This window comes from Spodoptera frugiperda, chromosome 28 (assembly GCF_023101765.2).
Source record: "Spodoptera frugiperda isolate SF20-4 chromosome 28, AGI-APGP_CSIRO_Sfru_2.0, whole genome shotgun sequence".
In the NCBI taxonomy this organism is placed as follows: Eukaryota; Metazoa; Arthropoda; class Insecta; order Lepidoptera; family Noctuidae; genus Spodoptera; species Spodoptera frugiperda.
The window spans coordinates 1,140,888-1,156,792 of record NC_064239.1 but is presented as its reverse complement, the minus strand read 5'-3'; the positions used below and the strand labels follow the sequence as shown (position 1 = coordinate 1,156,792).

At 34.9% G+C, this 15,905-nt stretch overlaps 1 protein-coding gene across 20 annotated transcripts in view; it reads right to left on the bottom strand.

The window, feature by feature from the left end:
• The window catches only part of LOC118264903 (CUGBP Elav-like family member 3-B), a 628,396-nt gene that overhangs the window by 579,223 nt on the left and 33,268 nt on the right, over positions 1–15,905 (bottom strand). For 19 of the 20 annotated variants that reach the window (XM_050705723.1, XM_050705719.1, XM_050705721.1 and 16 more), the window contains exon 1: positions 1,851–3,152. The exons of the other annotated variant lie outside the window; for it this stretch is intronic. In XM_050705723.1, coding sequence (XP_050561680.1) covers positions 1,851–2,193 — 343 coding nt within the window. In that variant the 5' untranslated portion in view covers positions 2,194–3,152. Of the gene's footprint in view, positions 1–1,850; positions 3,153–15,905 lie in introns of those variants that run through there. 20 annotated transcript variants of the gene reach the window in all.

The following is a 15,905-nucleotide window of genomic DNA, read 5'->3' as shown; positions in this document are numbered from 1 at the left end:
GTCACACACGTGACAACTGACTCGTTAACCTGGGACGATTGTTAAGACAGCTACGGGATTCTGGATTCTGGCACGCTTTTTGCCTCGCTCGAAAACGATTGTTCATTTTTCGTAGTTTTTCGTTTGCCCGTGTATTTTCGTTTCGTGTGCCTGTGATGTCAGATTTTTGGGCTGTAGGTTCTGGGATTTTAGTTAGGCTAGTTATTTTGACTAGTACCTTTTGTTTAATATTTTCAATCAATTGTTAATACTTTTAATAAGGCATTAACTCAAATGCAAGATCTGCGATGTCGTTTATCGTACATCAACAGGTTTTTTTTTTAATCTCTGTGTGTTATTATCAAAACCAGTATAATATTGCTAAACCTATTAAATTAAAATCAAGTACATACAAAATCCAAGATCAATACCTTCACCAAGCAACCACTTAATTACAAACCACGTTTTGATCTCCGCATCTAATAAGACTGTTTATACCATCCGAGTGCTTTATCTCCAACCCTTACTTGTTCAACGTTTTTATATTAGCCCTGTACCCCAAGGCACGTGAATATCACCCCATTTTACCCCGGGGTCGTAGTTACCCTGCGGCACCTAGTTACCCCACTACATCTTGGGGTTGCCACGACGATTGTAAAAGGTAAAGGGATGCTTCACTTACATACAGTAATGAGATTAAAGTTTCAACGTAGGTGCTTTTAGGAGTAAATTGTTATCTATTTTATTAGCTTTAAAATTCAAAATACAGCGTGTTATTTGCAGCAGAAATTACTGTTATAAAGACTCCAAAGATCTTGCAATGTTCAAGTACTTATTCACTATATATGATCTTTAACAAAATCAGATACATTACTCCGCGTAAACATGTGGACGATTGTTGTTTTTATCTAGACTTTCTTCGACAACATCGTCCAAAACCACTTCATCATAATTATAACGAATCAATAACATTTTCCAATACAAAAATATCTAAAACAACGTAGAAAATTTTCCAACAACAAATAAAAATCAGTTTTCAAGCTCCATTTAGCGGTATCCGCAGCTAAAGACCACAACACCAATACATCATGTGAGAAACAATAGTGTTGTACACACTGACCGATAGTGGGACTCACAGCTTGAACACATCCCGGGAACTGCGATAAGTAACTGTTCACTCCAACTGACTTTTACAACTTGAAAAGATACATGGCTACTGCAATGCCTCACTTTCTCTTAACTATCGATGGGCTTAATGTATTGCTGTTTAACTATAATGAAAGACTTTAAAAGTTAAAATGAAAATGGAGTAATAAGTATTCGCGTCTCCCAATTAAACATAATTATTTTTGGTATTTATTGTTGACGTGATCAGTAAAATATACTTACCGCTACGCTTTTATTAATGAGAAACCAATACAATTTGTTATTTGTGGTCTCCCGACGTTGTTGAATACCAATACAATAAAGGAAAAAGATCTCATAAATAAAATTAAAACCAGTTTTACATCGACGCCGAATAAAATTGAATTTCAACGTCATGCTCACGAAATGAACCCTGTTTTCCTCAATTACTACGCTTTCCATTGTGACATTGGATAATAAAATCTGTCTCTGTCTGTGACATTTGCGTTACGAAAATATAAATATTATGACATGACCTTGGATAAGCTCGAGCCAATTACCTACAGTCGTTGTCAAAGTTTACTCTCCATCAGACACATGAAAACGTCTTTATGCGCTCCGAAATTGACGTTCGAAGCGTTATCATGTTCAGAATATTTTCTCGTATCGCTGCCGGGGTACGAGCATAAAATTTACGAACACTTACCGCGCAACATATTTCTAATCGACAATAAATCATTACCGACCTTTGTGCATGCCCGTGTGCTTATCCTTAAGCACTGTGAGCTCGTAAATCTTGCCGAACTCCTCGAACATGGGTCTGAGGTCGTCCTCCTCGAGGTGTCGCGGTATCTGGCCTATGAACAGTTTGACGGCGTCCTTTCCCGCGCCCGGCGGCGCGCCCGTCCGCTCCGCCGGCGTCAGCGGGGACGAGCGCTTGGGGTCGGAGCTGTGGCTGTGCACCGGCGTCGACGGCGCCGTGCCGATGCTCGACTCCCTACTTTGAGGAACGCTGACCATGTTCACGTTTTGCATGTTGTAGCCCAACAACATTGGGTTCACACTTCGCATATTCGCTCCCACAATCATGTTTATCACAGTTAACAGACTTTAATGAACACAAATTTTTAATCACAGTGCTTTGTACTTCGTTTGCCTTAATCTATAAATTCGGTTTGCAAGTTTTTTTAAAGCTCACTCGTGTTTACTTTCGTTTTTCGCGGAGGGCGAGTGTTTAGGAGGTGGGGCTGAGTTGTGTGAGTGTGCGTTAGAGCTGCGTCTGTGTGCGTTCCGTCTCTTCTCACAGTCGCCCCGTAATGCGTAATATTATCGATCGGTATAGTAACAGTAGTAGGCAGTACTCGTCCCCCCGTTTTTCTCACTGACGCGAATTTATTTCTGTTTTTATGAGTGATATTTTTTGGATTATTTTTATTAATTTTTATTTTTATATTATTTAATTAGATATAATAACATATATTGCACATCGAATTACTTTGAAACTACACTTTTTTACACACTTATTTTAAAACATTTAAGTAAACTATTTTTATCAATGACTAGAATTAACAACGAGAAAAATTTGGCACACCGCTAAATCTATACATCAATTTTGAGCGACAAAATAACTAACACTTAATTTTTGTACTTCTAAATATTTTCACTTAACTGGAATGTTTTTATAGTTTTTCACACGTGAAAAGTGTATAATGTTAGTGTTTACGTAGCGAGAGCGCGTCACACGGGGCTCTGTTTACAAACAAACCGCCGACCGACACACGTAATATTTTTTATATTTATTTTTTATTATTTTTGTTTTTTATCCCACCGTTTACCTCTGATTGTTCACACGAAATTTGTCACTGTACACTCGAAAATGTCAACAAGAAAAATTGTACATTTTTTTCCACCGACACACTTATCACTAAAATACTTATCTAACTTAAATTAGCACTTGACGACGATTAACCATGACTTGACGCACAAACGAAAAGCACAAAACACGAACTAAATGAGACAACAAATTTGCCGTGTTCCCGTCTATATGCCTACATGTCCACTAACCTAAAATTCCCTCCGAGGTCCCCTCATAGCACGCCATGGGGGAGTCTCCGGTCTTGATACAATCCTCCCTTTCGCTCACCCTTAGATACGCGAGTAAATTCGCTTTGTGTGAATAGGTTGATTATTTGAAATTTCTTGTTTCGCTATTGCGTTGACGTTGTTGAGATGTGTACAGTTGTCTTGTCGAATTATTTGATAAATTTCACGCATTTTCGTTGGTAATTTCCTGCAGTTTGACGTGATTTAATGCGTTTTATTTAAGAAAATTTGTTGGAAAATTTTTATGTTGGTATTTTATTTTTTAGGGTAATTTAGGTCACGATTATATTTCGATTTGTGTGTTATCTGATGTACGTTTTTTTCTGTTCAGTTTTTTTTCTTGTGATTTGTTTGCATTAATAATTTTGGATTTAGTTATTTGTCATTTTTATTTTAGTCTGTGTTTCTATAGAAATAAAATGTAACTAATTTAAAATAATATGTATTTAAAATATTTTTATAATGATTTATACAATGCGTAAATCTGAAAATAAATAAAAATGGGATAAAAAATAAATTTTCAACAACAAAAATCTGTAAACGGTAACGAAAAAAAAGCAATGCATCATTATTAATAAACGCAGCTTATACCCACATCAAGTGTTACGAAAAAAAAGCATTTGGCTCTGAATAATTTAACCAACGGACGCTTAGTAGTAGGTCGTAAAACGCAATGGCAAATTCGGTAAAAGGTCTTCAATGTTTGGTCGAGCTATAATTCAAGCCCCAAAAATAGCGAAGGGGATGAACCCCACCCCACCTTCCCCGCCCCGGCGCCCAGCCTCCGATGATCTTTGCACGCAACTCGTAATGGCTGTTTAAAAAAATACATAAAAAAAGGAAACCCTCCTTGAGTTGTTTGGAGGCTTATAATATTTTTAATTTATGAAGCATTGAGCTGAAATATGAAGTAATATCTGGAGTTAATTAAAACGGCTTAATTCTATTTTTATTGGGTTCTTGTACCTGTGTGGTGAGAGGCGTAAGGTGGGTGGTACACGCACACATGTAGATTTATTATATGTATGTATGTATGTATATTATAAGATGAACTTTAAAGCGGCTTTATCATAATATACTTTTAAATGTTAGCGCTATATTATATACGTTAAATGTTACGTTTTTTCAAGGTTCTATATTTATAATATTCTATTTACCTATTTCAAATAGGTGTGTGGTACTATACCTTTATGAAACAAAGGGTGTTATGAATTATAAAAAAAATATTTTAATATTTTACGTTGCCAACCCTTAGCGTGGGATGATCAACACCTGATGTATTGTTTTGTCATTTTTATACTCCATTCAAAGATAAGTTTTATATTTATTACTCAGTAGGGTTTAAATTACTTTTTCTTTTATTTTATTCTACTTTTAGTCATTGTTTTGACTTATTTCTTTTATAAAAGCCGGGATAAAATATGATGTGGATTAAATTAGTGGCTTCTAGAAATATACGTATATTTTTTAATCCTTTATGCTTATAAATAATCTAATACATTAATGATATTAATACATTGTATTATTCGGGCTCATCTAGTTATTTAAGAGATTTACGTATAAAAGTGTTTACCTTGCAAAAATAAATATACTTTATTATTTAATCATTGTCATATTTATTTAGTGAATTTATTTATAAAATATTTACAAATACTAAATTGAACAAACAAAAGCTGGCTTTAATTAATAAATACAATGAATAAATTGATGTTTGTGTATAAATTGTAAATATTAAAATAATATTTATTTGGATAAGAGGATTTAACAAATGCAATGGATTAAACAAAATAATATCATATTTTCAAAATAATAAATTACGTCAATTAATTGTGATTTGGGTTGTATTTATCTTTTTGGTAAGACAAGGATAAACATTAATGATTCTCTCGATAAAATTGAAACACAAAGCTAAAGTTATGATGTGAAATTAATGTTATTTACTGTTGGAACACATTTAATTTCGTTCTAAGGACTCTCTTTCAAATAGTATAGTATTTAGCCGATTTTATATTTATTTCCATTCCATATTGTCCATTAATTTGAGTTGCAGGATAGCTGAATATTCAACATTTTCTACTTAAACTACCTTTTTCATAATCTTACTAATATTATAAATACGAATTTGTGAGTTGGTTGTTTTTGTTTTTCAATCACGTCAATACGAATGAAGGGATTGGTATAAAATTTGGAACAGGGGTAGATTATACTCTGGAATAACACATAGGACACTTTTCATCTCACAGGACCGTGAGCGAATCCGCTGTCAGAAGCTAGTTATATAATAAAATACAGTAGCTACAAATATATGTACAGATAAATGTCAGTGGTGTTTGCATCTCTCGTGCATCAATTAGGGCCCGTTTGGTGCGGTCTCGTGCTCCCGAACCGTCAGTCGCATGCGAGCGCCGACCGAATTCTCTAAACCACAAACAGTCGCCCAAATGTTAGAATATTTTGATTTTACTAATGTTATATTTTAGAGACCTACGTGAATTTATACTAAAATTTATAAATTAAAATGGAAATTGTAATATAATATTTTAGACATACGTAATATTTAATCATTTATAATTATAAGGACAGTAACAACTAGAAAAGTTAATGATCGTTTTGATTCGTGAAAGAGGAAAAAGAAGAAAGGAAAGAATTTGTATTCAACCAGTTTAATGGTCTAAAAGACGATGATGATGATGATGAAAATAATATGAAAACAAAAAGCTTACTAAGGGATAACAGCAAAGCTAAATTCACACATAGGCTTGTGGAAATCTCCCAAAAATTCGATCAAGTAAAGCCAGCAGTATTTCGGATTATGCTAGTATGTGACGGAGATCTAGTGACCGAAAAATGGCCGCGATAAACCTTGGAACGAGTCTTAATATAGAGTACCTTCGTCACTGAAGCGGCAGGGCTGGCAAATGCGGTCAACTGATTATTCCAGCGTAAAGGTTCCACCATAATGCTGTTAATGTAAGAATATGTTTTGATCTTTTTGGACCATCCTTAAGTCCGCACCTGGTTAAAGAAGATATTTTTGGGAAGGTTGTTGCAATTTTTTGGATTGACAAAACAAGGGCCATTTCAAAAGAATCAGCCACCACACTGCCATTTGGTTACCCGAAACCCCAAAAACGGATTTTTTTTCCAATGATAGGAACTCTCACTTCGTCCATGACCTTTCATATTAATAAGCTTCGATATAAATGATCACCCATAAACGGTATCAAGCATTAATAATTTGTGAAGTTTATAAATAGCAGAGTCATGCTTATATTGCTATTAAGTACATTTCCAAGTAACTCCAACCTTTGACACTAAGGGGCAATTAATAATGTATTAGAAGACCTTGAAACCCGTAAATAGATAATTCCCACGTGATGTGGGAAACTAAGTGCCTATTTCTTGATTTCTGATTTAGTTAGTGTTAGCTTAAGAGACATAATTATACATGATTTGACATACTTCGTTTGGAAAATAGGACAAAATATTCGGCATTAAAAATGACTGAAACTTATAATCAGAAATTGTGAAAAGCACGATGAAAAGAGCCATAAACCTAAAAAAATTAAAACCTCTCTCTGGAACCCCTAGTCGAAAGGTTCAGTCAATATAAATATTATTTGATAGTGGAGTTACAATAATTACTAGCTAAAATTAAAATAAAATTTCTACATATGATCCAGAACTTCTCACAAAATAACCAAAAATCAAATCCACAAAACTTCAGAAAGACAATCTCAACAAAATTCTGCACCCACGAAAATTTTTGGCCCTACAACTTTGGTAGCTAAACAAAGGGGCCAAGACCTACTTATTAAACATTCTGTATTGAATATTTGAGCGGGCATGTGCTAACAGTGGTTAGAACTGTCTTCGAATCTTGTTCAACTTTGACATGAGGCTTTTGTGCAGAGTGTGTGAGTGGCGTGGAACGTGGAACTGATCTAATTAGGGCTGCTGCTGCAACATGCAAATGGTTGTAAGTTAAAATTGTTTAAATGGTGGAGGAAAATGGTTATTAATAGTAACATTGTAATTGCGAAATATAGTATCACACCAAAAACATAAATGTAAAAAAGGAAAGCCAAGTTCAATACAAAACCTATACTTGGTGGACTTCGCTGCAAATAGAATAGAGATCTAACTGAGTGCCCAGTTCTGTACAAAATCCAAATATATATTTATAGGAACAAAATAACATTACGAACAAGTATAAAATTTTATTTCTATGTTTTATTGGATACCTATAACAATTGCCATATAACAGATTTAAGTTTTTTTAAGGTCTGATAACGCCCAATTCTTTTTGGTATAAAAGGATATTTGAAAACACTAAAACTATAATTAACTGACTACCTGAAGTCATCCAAAACATCATCAACAACCTTCAAAATACTTCCAACACCATTACAAAACATATTGAACCTAACAGACATAGTTATAAGTGTCCATATACCTTATCACGAGTTGCGTTGGAGTAATCAACGGTGAGGGTACAATTATCGGCTAGAACTTTATAGTTGCGTAGCACGGAAGGGGTGAGGTGAGGGGTGGGGGGTGTCGTTGTGACATAGTGCGGAACAAACTCGTAAAAATACCACAATTACGTAGAATTTCGAGGAGGATACACGTGTTGTTATTAACATAATGACTTTAATGGCGACAGAAGTATTGTCGACATTTTTTATAACAAATTGAATTGTTTGAGTTGATGAATGGGTTCGGTGGGATTTTTTTTTTATACATAAAATTAAAATATCTGTTGATATGTTTAATTTTATAATTTGATATATGATTGAGATTTTATAGAAGCTATGATATCGGTGACAATAGGGTAAATGACTAATTTTTATTTTAATGTCCGTCTTGTAAATTATTTTAAAACATTAGGCACGTATTTTTAATTAACTTACGGAAACAAATACTTTCAAAGATATATTGATTTTAAATATCGTGCGCCCACATTTCTTGGTACCTTATGTATTTAGAAATGATGTGTTTTCTCGCACTACTAAACTTAGTTGTGATAGAACCGATAGTAACAGACAGGTTTGACTTAAAATTTTTCAAAGTGACGATAAATCCCTAAACATGACATATTCTTCTACTTATCAGCTATAGGAGTTTCCAGCACTACACCAGCTCCCGTGCATGCAATTTAGAAGAACTTGAAGTAATTCCGCTGCACATAATCGAGCCTCACGGACTTCTTACTACGAACAAACAAAGACTTAGATAACGGCAACTTTATGCACTTCTTTGTACTCTAATGTAAGTTTTAAAACATTTGCTTATATTGTACAAAGGAAATATTTAGAAAAATAATAAGGTCAGACATAAAAATACTTTTAATAATATAAGGCTGCAACAGAGCAGATGGATCGTCTGATGGTAAGCAATCGGCGTCCTCCATGAACACCCGCAATACTAGATGAATTACAAATGCGTTGCCGGCCTTTTAAGGTATGATAATTGAATGAAAAATAAAAGTATTAATAACTTTTGAAATTATTAGCTATTAATATAACTACGTGAGCACCTTTATAAACTTCATGACATTATTAATAAAAATACCCTTTAACGTTTTCAGACTTAGTTATATTTATATTCTACACACTATGTTGTCTAGAATGTATAAGCCACACACTAGTGTAGAATATATAAAAGGCATTAGCCTCTAAATGTTATACTTTATTGATCAGATGAAATGTCAAGTTTCTGAATATTCTTAAAGATACAGTTTACGATACAGCTATTTGTCGTACGATTTCATTAAAATTGAAAAACTATTATCCAAATTCATTTATTATATCACTTCAAACGAGACTGGTAGGAAAAAAATACATAATTCAGAAATTAAATTAAGATCTGAAATTGGACAAATTTCTTCAAAATGTGATGTAGCACAGGAGTTTGAAAATTTTTTTACTAATATTCCTATTAAAATAACTAGAGATTTAAATTCTTCAGCTACACTCTCAGCTAGTTTGCTTAAAAAAAATGTAAAATCATGTCAACATGACTTTATTTTTCAATATACGAATCCTCTAGAGATCGTAAAGGTCTTTAAAGAAATTAAAATAAAATCAACTGAAGATCTTTGGAGACTATCAGTGAAAGTCTGCAAAACAATTATTCAAACTATAGCGCCCTGTCTGGCTATGATTTTTAATAAAAGTATAGATGACGGTGTTTTTCCTGACCTTATGAAATATAGCAAGGTTATCCCACTATTTAAAAGCGGCGAAACCACAGAACCTAATAATTATAGGCCTGTATCTATTTTGCCGGTCCTTAGCAAAGTGTTTGAAAAGTTGATACTGTCTCAGATGCTTCATCATTTTAATAAAAACTCCATCTTCCACCATCAGCAGTATGGTTTCACTAAAGGTCGTTGTACAACTGACGCCGGTGTTACTTTAATGAAAGAAATATTTGGTGCCTGGGAGGAAGCACAGGATGCCATAGGTGTTTTTTGTGACCTCTCAAAAGCATTTGATTGCGTTGACCACGAGACACTTTTGCTGAAATTAAATCATTACGGGATTAGAAACACTGCGCTCCGTCTATTGAAATCATATCTAGGAGATAGGCAGCTAAAAGTTCATATTAACGGTGTTAATTCACAAGGGTCTGAGATAAAAATGGGCGTTCCTCAAGGTTCAATATTGGGTCCTTTCCTCTTTTTGGTGTACATAAACGATTTGCCACTCATATTCGAAAATGAACCAAAAATGGTTCTGTTTGCAGATGATACATCACTGATTTTTAAAATAGGTCGACGTTCGAATAATTTTGACGACGTGAACAGCTCCATTCTTCGAGTCTATGAGTGGTTTACTATTAATAACTTGGCGCTTAATGAGAAAAAAACCAAATGTATTAAATTTTGCTTGCCAAACGTACAAAATAACGAATGTTATGTTGCTTTGAACGGACAAAAGTTAGAATTTGTTAAGGAGACTGTATTTTTGGGTATCACATTAGATGACAGATTACAATGGGGGCCCCATATAAAAGCACTTTCGGGGAGACTAAGCTCAGCTGCTTATGCAGTTAGACAGATTAGGCAGCTTACGGACGTAGGTACGGCAAGGCTTGTTTATTTTAGTTATTTTCACAGCATAATGTCTTACGGCATTTTGCTGTGGGGGCGAGCTGCGGATGTAGAATCAATTTTTATTTTGCAAAAGCGAGCTATTCGAGCAATATATAACTTGCCCCGTCGCGAATCTTTGAGAGAACTATTTAAAACTATAAACATTCTTACAGTGCCTTCTCAATTCATTTACGAAAATATTATGTACGTGAGAAAAAATCAACAATTGTTTGAAAAAAGAAGCGACAGACACAATTTTAATACGAGAGGTAAAAATAAGTTAGCTATACCGCAATTCCGATTGTCCAAAGTGCAGAAATCCTTCATGGGATTTTGTGTTAAGTGTTACAATAAACTACCAACCACCATACTGAATCTGAACGAGAAAAAATTTAAATCTTGTATAAAGCGTGAACTGTGTAAACAGGCATATTATAAACTGTCAGATTATATTGAAGATAAAAATGTGTGGCAGCATGTTGGTCCGGCTCCACTGGACACTCGCTCACACTAGACAATGCTCTAATACGATCACTAGTTACACGTTAAATTAAAGTACTAATTTATTCCAATGTAGTTTTATTTGAAAAATTAAATTAAAGATTATTTTTTATTTGTATAGAAGCATTATTTCAAAATTGTAAGTGTACATATGTGGGCACTATGTTTGAAACAACCCACTTTTTTAATTTATATTCTTTACAAATTGGTTTTATTGTCCCATAGTTTTGACGTCGTATTGTCGTTACATTGTTCCTACATATTTATACAATAGGTAAATGATCAAATAATGTATCAGAGATATTGTAAAAAACATTTTTTGAAAAGAGTAACGATGGAGTTTCTTGCTCGTTCTTCTCCATTCGAAGCAACACTTTGGAACGAGCGCCTAGCTTCACTGACAGACAGACTGACGGACAATTCAATTTGACGTTTCAAAAGTGCCTAATTTAGGATTAATTGAAATAAATGCTTTGACTTGACTTTGACTTTGACTTCTTTATAAAAAGCTAACTTCAGACCACCAACACGAGGTTTTAATAAAGAAGAAAACTGCTAACAGCATAAATTACAGTTTCGCAGGCCGTCCCAAAACTCGCCCTCGACACACCTTAATTACTCGCAAACAAAACAAACTAGGCAACATGACACCTACAAAAACATACAGGTTGGAGTCAAAACAACGTTGGCGGAAGGTGTCAACAACAGAGATATGTCAGCACTGGTCAAAACCGCACGCACGTGGCCAAGGGTAGATTTTCACGCACCCTTTACGAAGTACACAATGTCAACTGCAGGACTTTGGGGGCGTTTGTTTAGAGGGAAATCGTATGTGTGTAAAAATTATCGTGGTATACAGAGCGTGAAAACTGAACATTTTTATCAATGATAACTTTAAATACTCAAATTATTAGGAGACGATATAATACTGGTAAGTTTTGGTCAAAATAACGTTAACTTTACACAAACCGCTTCGAACTATCCAACAGTTTCATTCCTATCAACGAAAACCAATCAAAACTTTGGTGTCCCACATAAATAAATGTCAACATAATCTCAACTGCGCCAAAAATAATTAAATTGCCTAACTAACAAGGCTGGTCAGGAATAATTAAACACAAAGGCTGTGCACGACCAACGGACCGGCTAAGCTTGTGCCCAAAGAGTGAATGGACATATCGGCACAAGTTGCCACAAACTGTGGAAGGTCCCCTTACGTGCTTACTATTCGGAACAAGGGGCCTCCCGTGGACCCCTAAAACTTAGGGTTGCGAATAGACCTTGTTAAATCTGGGCATCATTTTCGGGCAACGTTGAGGGATTCCTTTTATTTATCTTTTTAGTTTGTTCTGAATAAGGTCGGCCGTTTGCGAATAATGAACGTTTTCAAGTACTTTTGTGGATGGTCATTTTCTTGTTAGGATAATGATTCTGATGCTCAACATAAAGTTTTATTGTGGGTTTGGTTTTAAGTGGGATTCAGGCTCGTCGTGTTTACGGGCTAAGGAATATGTTCATTTATTTGTAACAGGTTTTGTTATTTTATCAATCTTAAATTATAACAATACCTCAAATCACATCCAGTATTTTAGTACATTAAAAATACTAAAATAGACTTTAGGAGTAGCTTCTATAAAATGTTGACTCACAGAGATAATTTTAATTATTTTGTACTATACTCATTAAAAATATTTAACATCAAATTGAATCATTCCGAGGCAATTCAAAATAGCACTATCTATATCAGCTTATACCACTCTCTACACAGCTTAAATAACACTATTTGAATCTACTACCTCACCAGTATCAAATTCAAGAACAATAACTTCTCCGAAATGGAGTCTATTCCACACAGAGCACTCAGTCCCCCGTTTACGCCCAAGGCTTATCCTTTTACTAGCGAGTAACATCTAAGACTGTCCAGACCAATGTCTTGGGGCCAATAAGTTGGCCATCTACACTAAAATTATAATGGCAGACCGCTTGGGGAGCACGCAATGTTGGTCCTGTGTTGGCCAAATATATCTGTAGTTGTGTTTATTGGAAGTTCGTCTGTTAGTTTGTTATTTTGTGTGTTAAGTTGTACTGTGTGGTTGCGATTTAAATGTCATTGGTTTATTAAGTTTTAATGCTTTAAACCTGTAGCTTAAGAGCTAGTGAAAAACTACCTGTATTTAATTGACCAAACCTGGGTTTTGTGGGTGTGTTGAGGCCCCCATACCAGCTACTATGCGTGATATGAGGAGTGAATAAACCCAGATTGATGCTAGCTCATAATTCTTTCACATTAATATTTTTAGAAGGGCAAAATAGATTTCAATTTTTTTCTGCAATAGTTTAGACCTCTACTCTACCTTTGTCTATTGAATTGTGCCTGTTGTGTATAAAGAGAGGTCTCAAGTTTTATGCAATATTGCTTGCCACTATGCAACAATAGTTTTACTTGATTACTACAGACGATTCGACCAATTACACACCACAATTATAAACAAACTTGTCACACAAACCAACAACAAATCTATCAACCTTAACCCCAAAATACTATCAAATGACCTGCTTTAAGTCCATAGCGAATTTTACCTTTAACAATTCGACACAATATAATAGTTACGTCACTTACGTCTTTCATTGGTTCGCCCCTCACTTTCTATTGCTATTGTGTAACCAGATGGTAACTTCAATGGAATTTTTGCCTCGTCACTTCTATTTTGCGTGCAACTGTCCGGTGACTAGTCATTTACCATACAACGCTGAACGGTATCAAATTGGTTTAGTAGAACATAATGGGGAATTTTCTGATTATTGGCGTATTGATATTGATGGTTTATGCTTATAAGGTAAGGTTTGTGAGTTGAGAAAATATTTTTTTTACTGATGGTTTTAGGAATGATGGGCTTGGAGTGGCGAAAGAGTGGAGTGTTCAAGTACGTGATGGTAATGCACCAGGTAATTGAATTTGGATTAGTAAAAGAGCATCACACAAAAATTTATTCATCATCGTCATATCAGCCATAAGACGTCCACTGCTGAACATAGGCCTCCCCCAATTACTCAAAATTGTATTATTGTAAAAAATTTGGCTAAAGGTATTTATTTATTTATTTTCTTCTCAAAATATCTCAACAATTTATCTACATTCATGTACATACAAATATTTTATCATCATAAACACATCACAGTTAGACCCCAAGCAATAAATCTCAAAATAATATGAACATTTCTTCTAAGGAAATATGATATCTCCGACACGCAAACAACCAACCACTGTCGGTGTCCGAACATGTAACAAACATTATTCTTTATAATGCTTTTTTGATGCATTTTAATTTGCATATCTGCAATAATAAAGCAATTTACCAACGCCGGAACATAACAATGAAACCATTGCGTATCATTCAATCCGCCATTTTTTATGTCATCGGGACCCTACTTTTAATCTGGCTCAAACCAGTTCGGACCAGTTTAAGCAGAATCTTGGCGCGTGGACAACTCACCCCTGATCCGTTTTGAAGGTCATTGAACTGTGGGGCCCATTGCATAAAACTAGGGGTGACTCTATTAGAGAAATAATCGATATATTTTAGTTTTTTTTTGGATAGGTGCGTCATTGGGTTGGGTGATCACTAAAGTGCTATTGCGTGTCTCTTGTATTTATTTTTTGAGTTAGAAATATGATATTCTTTTAGAGGGTACGTGACTTTAGTAATAGCTTAACCTCTTTATTTGCCCCCAAGCACGCGCCTGATATTCATTCACATGACGTCACTCTTGTACCTATCACATTTCTCATATTGATCACCTATTCACTTAAGCAACTAAAAAAAAATGCTTAATCTATAAAACAAAAAATACCTACAAGAGACTAATTACAATATTGACTACCCTGGTCTCCAAACACGATCAAACAACAAAGAAATACAAAGTCCACTTATGCTTCCCCACAGCACTGCGATAGCTATCGGTGACCGAATAGTTTCGGATGTTTCCTTTACTTTCTCTCCGGGCACAGTAAGGGTCTGAACACGTGGGGCCGAGCTATCGAATCGTCCCCGACGTATTTAAACGCGAAGGAGACGAATGTGTGATGTGCGATCGGGAGTGGTGTGGAGACGATTTGCGATTTTATTGTTTGGAAATGTTGATATGGGTTTTAAAAATACAAATCAAATCATATTTATTATTTATTTGTTGATATAGGTATATGCAGATGTTATATTTACTTTTGTCTTTTGTAAGTAAGTACTATCAGCTTTGATATTGTGTGACTAATATCACATAATGTAGGACTCGCATTATGTTTCAATTCAAATACATTTAAAAATTTTGAGTCATCATTTTCATTTAAATACACGCTGATGGAAAAAGTTTGTGTTGTATAAACCGATATAGTACCTTCAAACCATCAAGAAAAGACCGCATTCCTTTTTAAAAGGACTGCAACCCTCCTGTGACTCCTTTAGACTCGTCGTCTTTAGACTAGTCTTCTCGTTTTCCCCCCATATCATAAAAAACCTTTAATAATGTCTTTAGTAAAATAACTGTACTGTACAGGTTTCAATTCTAAGTTTTGATTTGCTACAGCTAAAAACAATAATATGACATCAAGTTATAACCATACAAAAAAATAAAACTACCTAACAAAAGAACACCAACTCCACAGCATCCCTTATCCCCCAAAACTGTAGTAAGAGAAGGGCTCGGACTCGGTAACGTTATTGATTTCCATTATACCCGCACCGCCGCTCGTCATCTTAAAGACGTGTCGCGTTTCACACACTTTTATATACAGCACTATATCGCGAGTATATGTGGTGTGTAAGATATATCAGCTGGTAGTAAACGACGAGTAAGAAAGTAATCGGCATAGCTCCAAGACCTGTTTTTGTACTTAAATATTGTTATTTTCCGGGTCAGGTAAAGTATTACTGGGCCTTTTTCGGTTTTTCGAAAATTTCTCAGTAGTAGCATGGAGTCTGGAATTGTGTCCAGTATATTATGGCAATAGGCTCACCCCCTATTACATGGGACTTATAACACAAATGGTGAAAAGTGGGTGTATAGTACGTGTCGTAATGAGCACCTCTGCCTACCTCTTCGG